Source organism: Cynara cardunculus (genome assembly GCF_001531365.2).
Source record: "Cynara cardunculus var. scolymus isolate 2C chromosome LG 10, CcrdV1, whole genome shotgun sequence".
NCBI lineage: Eukaryota > Viridiplantae > Streptophyta > Magnoliopsida > Asterales > Asteraceae > Cynara > Cynara cardunculus.
The window spans coordinates 20,736,412-20,743,554 of record NC_037537.1 but is presented as its reverse complement, the minus strand read 5'-3'; the positions used below and the strand labels follow the sequence as shown (position 1 = coordinate 20,743,554).

The 7,143-nt window shown below is 36.3% G+C and overlaps 1 protein-coding gene across 1 annotated transcript; it reads left to right on the top strand.

The window, feature by feature from the left end:
- The first annotated feature begins 1,067 nt into the window (after positions 1-1,067).
- Positions 1,068-6,909, top strand: LOC112519687. The gene is made up of 5 exons (XM_025127909.1): positions 1,068-1,415; positions 1,730-2,040; positions 2,136-2,192; positions 4,606-5,075; positions 6,086-6,909. The coding sequence occupies exons 1-5, from the start codon at positions 1,120-1,122 to the stop codon at positions 6,392-6,394; spliced, it is 1,443 nt and encodes a 480-aa protein (XP_024983677.1). The 5' UTR covers positions 1,068-1,119; the 3' UTR covers positions 6,395-6,909.
- Positions 6,910-7,143: the final 234 nt, after the last annotated feature.

Sequence of the window (7,143 nt, the reverse complement as noted above, 5' to 3'; positions counted from 1 at the left end):
TTAACTCTGAACTTTTATTTCAATTCTGATTGATAAAAAGTGGTGTTGAAGTCTGAAATACGAATCAATAAGACTACTTGTTTTTGTAAACTGATAAATGTAAGAATTCATTTAAATGGTCTATTTTACTCATTAGAAAATTATAGTGTTGGATTTATAGATAAACTTGTACAATTTCACATATTTATTCATCATCAATTAAACGAAATTTACATCTAAATTATATAATTAACATTATTTAAATGAAAATATGTCATTAACGGTATTTAACACATATAAATTCTTTTAAAATACATCAATTGAGAGAGGTGGGATCAATTAGGGTTGTTTACTAATTTTTTTATTAAGTATTGTATGAATAAATTTGTCTGTCCGGATAAATGGGTGTTGTTGTTTATCTAAACTAACAGTCTGAATAACATAAATGACCGATTTACCCCCTAATATTAATTATTTGAACATTAAAATAAAAACATCATAAATGGGCAAAAGATGGGGTGTCTCATATGAGAAGAAGACGGTGCTTTAAATAAGGGGTATGGGTGTCATTTTTGTGGCTGAATGAAGACAACACACAATTTATATCTGTGCGAATAAACCATAAGTAAACAACCCATATGAGTTGTGCGAATAAGCCAGATAAACCAATAAGCTTAATTAAGTCGCAAGTAAACAACCCCTTAGTAAGGATCAATTGAGAGAATAATCGATTGAAAAACGTCATTGCTGAGGGTTTGGAGAACAATAAAATGCAAATAAGATATTGATTTACCTTTTAACAAATAAAAAGACAATAAAACATAAATGCTTCTAAAAATAAACAGTCTAAATGACCTTAACAACGCCTAAATTTTGTTGGATGTTTTAAAACGAAAAGTACGTTTTTATAAAGACATGGGACGCTTCCACATTTTGCGAAAATTGTTAAATAAAACTATATAATTAATGATTTATAATTTTATATTAAAATTAAAATTAAAAAAGTTTTTCATTTAAATAATTTATAAAATAAATATAAATCAATTGGAGGGTTGTATTTAAGAAAGGGGTACACCCAAATTGTGACTAGGGACATTCTTTTGAGGGTTTGATGTTGCATGAAGCCGCCATCTTTCAAAAATGGAAGGCCCCCTGCACAACCAAACTAAACCTCTGCCTCTGCTCCCTCTTCCTGCTTCTACAATGGCCGACCGCCACCACATCGCCGCCGTTGAACTCACTGAACTTCCTCCTGCGAAATTTGGACCAGCTGATTTGGATGAAACTGATTACTCAACTTCATTCGCCGACACCACATCTTCAAACCAGAACAATTCTGCTACACTCAGTGACACTGAAGTCGACTCGCAATTCTATAGCGATGTTAACGGATTCTCCTCGCCGTTTGATGATTTTGGAACCGTTCTCCGCGTGAGGTATGTTTTTCTTTTAGGAAGAAATTTAGGCTGCCTTTGGGGTATGATCATCAGAATTAGCGATCGTGGAGATGTTAATTGGTTACTATGCTATCTTCTCTTAATGTTCTTCGTGACAGTCGTTGTGTTTAACTTGTTATGATTATAGTGTCATTCAATTTGATTACTACCGCCACGTTCCTGCTTCAAATTAGCTGATAATCCATAGTCTACCTGAATTGTTTATTGTAGTAATTTTTTTGCCTATTTGGCTGGATGTGGTGTAGTTCTTCGTAGTGATATATTGCAGCTGCTTGTGATTCTGGTTTTATCAGGAAGAAGCGGTTGACTAGCCACTGGAGAAGCTTTATACGTCCTATAATGTGGCGTTGTAAATGGGCAGAACTAAAGATAAAACAGTTCGAGTCACAGGCATCGAAATATGCCAAAAACATTGCAGCCCGGGATCTAACAAAACATTTGGCTTCAAATCAGCCTATTCCAGAAGGGTTTACTTCAAGGTCCATGCCATATACTTGTCAAAGGCGGAGAAGGAAACTCATGAAGAGGAGGAAAAGGGTGAGAGTTGAAGAAACAACTGATGCTGACACTTATATGTCACAACATGTTCTCTTCTCCTACAATGGTATATTTAGGCCTTTCTTTTTGCATTATGATTTAGTATTGCGTCCTTATCCGAGCTGAGCTGTGACACACTGACACTTGCATATTTTTTTTCAGAAAGTAAGAAGTCCGATCCAGATGGAGTCTCTATAACGGATGATTTTGATGAACCAGGTAAAGTTGTATAAAGTTGTGTACAAATCTCAAACTAGTTGTGGTTATCCTGCATGCATAGATTGCCTTCTGCTTTTCATTTGGCATTAACCTCAATTTTATGTTTTATAAAATACTATTTATAGAAGGAACTAATATGTTTACCTTATCTAAACTGCAAACAGAAATTACAGAAAAGCTTTATTGTAATTGGGTTCTTCTTCTTTGTCGTCGGATGGGCTGCCACAGTGCCACCTACATTTCAGTAAAACAATTGATGATGGGAAGTAATCGCCATGTAGGCAAGGTGCATGTGCATACTGATTTTGGCGTGGTGCGATGACACAGCTTCAAAGTTCGTGTTTCTTTTATGGAATGAAAATTAGACAGTTTGGCCTTCTAATTTTATCATACAATGAGCCTATAAATTCTTTTGTTGAACCAATACAATCAAAATGCTGTAAGACAGTAAATAACATAAAGTCTAAAGAAGAAAAAGGCCAAATCACTGACCTTTCACATCTTTTGATTCCCAACGAGTAAGGTTTTAACTTCTATTGCCTCTTGAGAAGTCTTTATATGACAACTTGAGCAGCTTAACATCTCTTTCTCACAAGTGCTTCAGTTTTCTCTAGTTGTCAGTCATTCTTCACTTAGTTACTCATCTAGGATTCACTTTTCTTTTACATTAAACTAGTAAGTTAAAGTAATATCATAATTGTGTGATGGTTACTATTACATATAGATTATTTTTTGTTTGTTTAGGGTTGATCAATTGTGCCACACACTATGGTTACTATGTCTTTCACAGAGTTATGTAGTTATTTGAATCTTGCCATGGTAAGCAGGCTAATGAGTGTGTCATGTTCATGGTATTGTAGAAAATGGTTGCATCAGAACTCTTGCCGATCTACCACTCATGTCCAAACATCAACTTCAAACTCAAACCTTGTAAATGAATGCCACAGTGCATCAACTTTATAACGAAACAACCTCTCTACTCCTTGGGGTAGAGGTAAGGGCTGCTTACATCCTACCCTCCCTGGACCTTGCTCCGTATGAGATTTAATGGGTTCATTTGGTTTGGTTTAGTGCATCAACTTTATAACATGACAAGACAAGTGAACACATTATTACGCGGCATCTTTGCCATTTCACCTACACCCAGAAAAACCCTTCTAGGCTGTTATTATCAGAGGGTGTTAATTTATTTATGACAAACAGGTAAGATTAATGGGTTTTATTTATTTATTGATGTACTGGATGCCCAAAGTATGATCTAGTAAACAAGCTAGTCATTTCCACTTATGACACAATCCAAAGTTGACAGTTGACTCATCTGTAGACGTCTCGTTGACATGATTATGACATGAACCCCTGGCTACATGGTTTCTACTCATGGTATTGTTTTACTGTTCAAGTTTTATGGTCATTGAAATTGATTAGAGATTTTTGAAAGACATGTTTGGAGACTTGAAGTTCGTCTTATTTCTTTTCTTATATGTGATGCATAACTCACTCCTTCGTAACTTTGAGCTAGGTCTCTAAGGATGTATATGGAAACAGCTTTGTTAGACATGTGTATGCTAGTAAATCTGGTAATTAGTTAGTCAGAGAGCCTCTAGCCAGCTATATCAGACAGATCAACAATCTTTTAAACATGGAATGAAATCAGGTTTTCCCACCAATCCTCTCTTATCCATCCTTTTTCTGTGATCCTATCTTCCGCAAACTTGTATTTTGATTCTGCTACCTATCCCTGTCAAATTCCTCTCTATCTCAACCCTTTTTTATCTCTAGTGTGATAGGTGGTATCGTCTCCACGTTCGGCTAGCTGGAGTTCATACCATCACCATGCTTTCGTATCACTCAGTTCTCCTATCTCTTTCTCTACTCAAATTCGTGATCCATATCTGCCTCATTTATTTCTCCTAGTGTGTCCTCTACTTCCTGGACAATGTGTGGTAAATTTCCTGAATGAAAATTCTCTGTCAAGATCCTGTTATCTTCTCTCTTTAAGTCAAAATTCTGTGTTCAAATATCATGAGTCTGCATAATTTAACTGAGGTTCTAAGTCCATCTGCAAGGTCCTGCAAGACCATTTCAGTCTATGCATAACGTTTCATGTTTTCTTCTGCACAAATGCATGATTCTGACTTAGGTTTTAAAAAGGAGTCTCTAAGAACCTCCTTGTTAGATGGGCACATTTAAGTAAAATGTTTATTAGTTACTTCGTGCCTGTAGCTATCAATATAGGGTATATTAGCTATGACTTTAATATGTTTCTGCCATTACATCTCCTTTAAACTTTAATTGATGCTTCTATCTTTGTCTCTCCAATTCCCCACTATCTCAAATCCTCCCTCATTTATCTGTGGTTGTGATAATTTCTTGGAAATTTTATATCTAACTTCTGTTTCTTTTTGTAACACAGAACAAAATACAAGTAGTCAAGAAGTGCTTGGTCTTGGCATTCATAACAATGGGTCCTTTCTTGAAGATAAAGATAATGACATGGAGCACATCTTTCGGAAGATTGATATTGCTCACTCTCGGGTTCACAAATTAAAAGCTCAACTTGCTTTGGTAATCTCTGAACATGCTCGAATGTTTCCTCTCTCTGAGAACTCAAACCATCTTGGTCCTTCTGAAGCACAGACAAGCTCTGTTCGTAGCCCTACTTTCTCTACTTGCAATGGAGATGCGGTGTCTGTGGGAGGCTTATATGCTATGACTCAGCATACCTCGGAGTTTGATATGGGAGGTTTAGGAATGTCTGAACATGCCATTTCAAACTATGGAGAGAGTTTCCATATACCTGATATAATTGAAAGCACAGTGGGGACTCTATCATCTGTTGATGTTACTCAGAATCAGTCACAAATTGGAGATTCATGTGAAAATGTAAGCCATTTATGCTCATTTTACCTGTTAATGCTAACTCTGCTATAACCTAGGGTTTGTTACTGATTAGTATGACAAAGCATTTATTGTTTATATATCTGAACATGATCAACATTTTGCAAGTTACCTCACTGCTGAAACCAGCAAGTTTTCTAAATATGGAGACTAGCAAAGTTCTTTCATTCAGCATATGCTACCTTTTAGACAACACTACTTAAAATCATGGGCAAATGCTGCCGATGTTTTCATTTTATTTGGGATAAAGGTAATTAGGACTTAGGAGGAGGTTTTACGGATATCTTGAGTCTGCAAGTCCAGCCAACACCCTGTGGGGATTAACTATTTCTCTGAAGCTTTTGGGTCATTTTGCTGAGTTCCTTCGACTCTTTTCTTTTCTCAGAATTTATTTCCAAAATCTGTGCCTTTCTTTCTGATCGCGTGCAGCACACATTTTGAAGTACATTGTGATCTTTGTTGTCACGATTTCAGACTACGGGCATGTTTGTTGGCAGCCTAATGAGCTTAATGAGATTCGCAGCTTATTCAGTCAGCTATACATGAGTGTTTGGTAGTGGCTTGATATATAAAGTGGCTTATTCAGTAAGCTTATAGGGGGAACTTTATGCAGAAAGCCAAGTTTTTCTCAAACCTGCCCCTGCCAATTAAAAACACACTCATTCCATCTATGAAAAAGCTCTCCCAAACAAAACCTTATCAATCTATATATACAGATTAATCCGCACAAACAGCTTTATCCATATAGAACTAATGGAAAGCCAACCAAACAACCCCTAAGCATCTTGAGTCTGTAATGATAAGCTCTAAGCATATATTGTGCTGACTTGCTACTTCCTTTTCAGTTTGTACCATTTATTGGATTAAAACAAACTATTTATCCTTTAAGATATGATGTTATCAGTGTAAATCACTCGATGAAAATTTGAATATCTTTGCTGGAGAGACCATAAGGTAGATAGAATTTAACTCCAATTTGATTAAAATTAATGCAGATTTTGGACAATATGCTGGTACACGACGAAACCACTGAAGCAGAAAGGCACACCATAAGAAATTGCCAACACCAACTCATAGTAAAGCAGGAAGTAGTAAAGAGTGAAGAAGAAGAAAGCACCCATCTGGGTCCAGCACTGGAGTACGACACTGCAACAAAAGATGCCGTTCCTCAAGACCAATCAACGCTCAAATCATGTCTGGTCTCAGAATTCCAAATCCCGAAAAACAAGAGGAAGCGTGGGGAGCGCAAAGCTGGGTCAGGTAATTGGAGTCGACAACTTCCTGGTGAGCCTGATAGCCAGTAACTAGTATATTTAATAATCAAGAAACATGATTAATCATAGATAATTGGTAACAAACTTGCTGCATTTGTAACTCGTTACCAAATTGTAGAAGTTGTCAAGTTAGAGAAATTGAAGGTAAACTTGCCCGTAAATCTTTGTGAACAAGTAAGAGCTTATGGGATTCAACATTTTTAGCATTGCAACCACAACGGTCTAAGTTCCCGGGGAATGTTGGTGCGATCTTTAGCTTTATTTCTGAAAGATTAAGGTTGACCAATAGTTTTAGCCATTAACGGAGGTTTTAAGAGAGAATAGCGTGTCGAATGGGGATAGCGTCATCAAGATGACTTTCGTCATGAACCGTTTTATGTATATCATACTATAGTAGCCTTGTCAAACTGATTTTAGCAGCCACATAAACTGGATTTGTTTTGATCTTGAACCACACTTGTGTTATCTTGTGCATACACTGAAGCATGCATATGTATCCCAAAAGACATGCATAATATGCTTCTTATTTTGATGGAATGATACCAATATGTGTGTGTTTCACTAGGGGGTGTTTGGGATTGCTTATTTGAAACAACTTATGCTTTTCTACAAAAGTACTTATCAACTTATTATAAGTCAGAAGGGTTTAACTTCTTTAAAAGTTTCTTATTACCGGTTTGGCACCGTATAAGTTGTTTATCCAAACACTCAAAAGTGTTTATTATCGGTGTCACACCAGAATAAGTCAATAAGTTGTTTTTATAAGCAATCCCAAACAC

Excerpts from the sequence above, each read along its gene's own strand:
- LOC112519687 (XM_025127909.1), top strand. The coding sequence starts at position 1,120 with ATGGAAGGCCCCCTGCACAACCAAACTAAACCTCTGCCTCTGCTCCCT. Across the intron at positions 1,416-1,729 it reads GGAACCGTTCTCCGCGTGAG|GAAGAAGCGGTTGACTAGCC; the intron begins GTATGTTTTTCT and ends TGGTTTTATCAG. Across the intron at positions 5,076-6,085 it reads TTGGAGATTCATGTGAAAAT|ATTTTGGACAATATGCTGGT; the intron begins GTAAGCCATTTA and ends AAATTAATGCAG.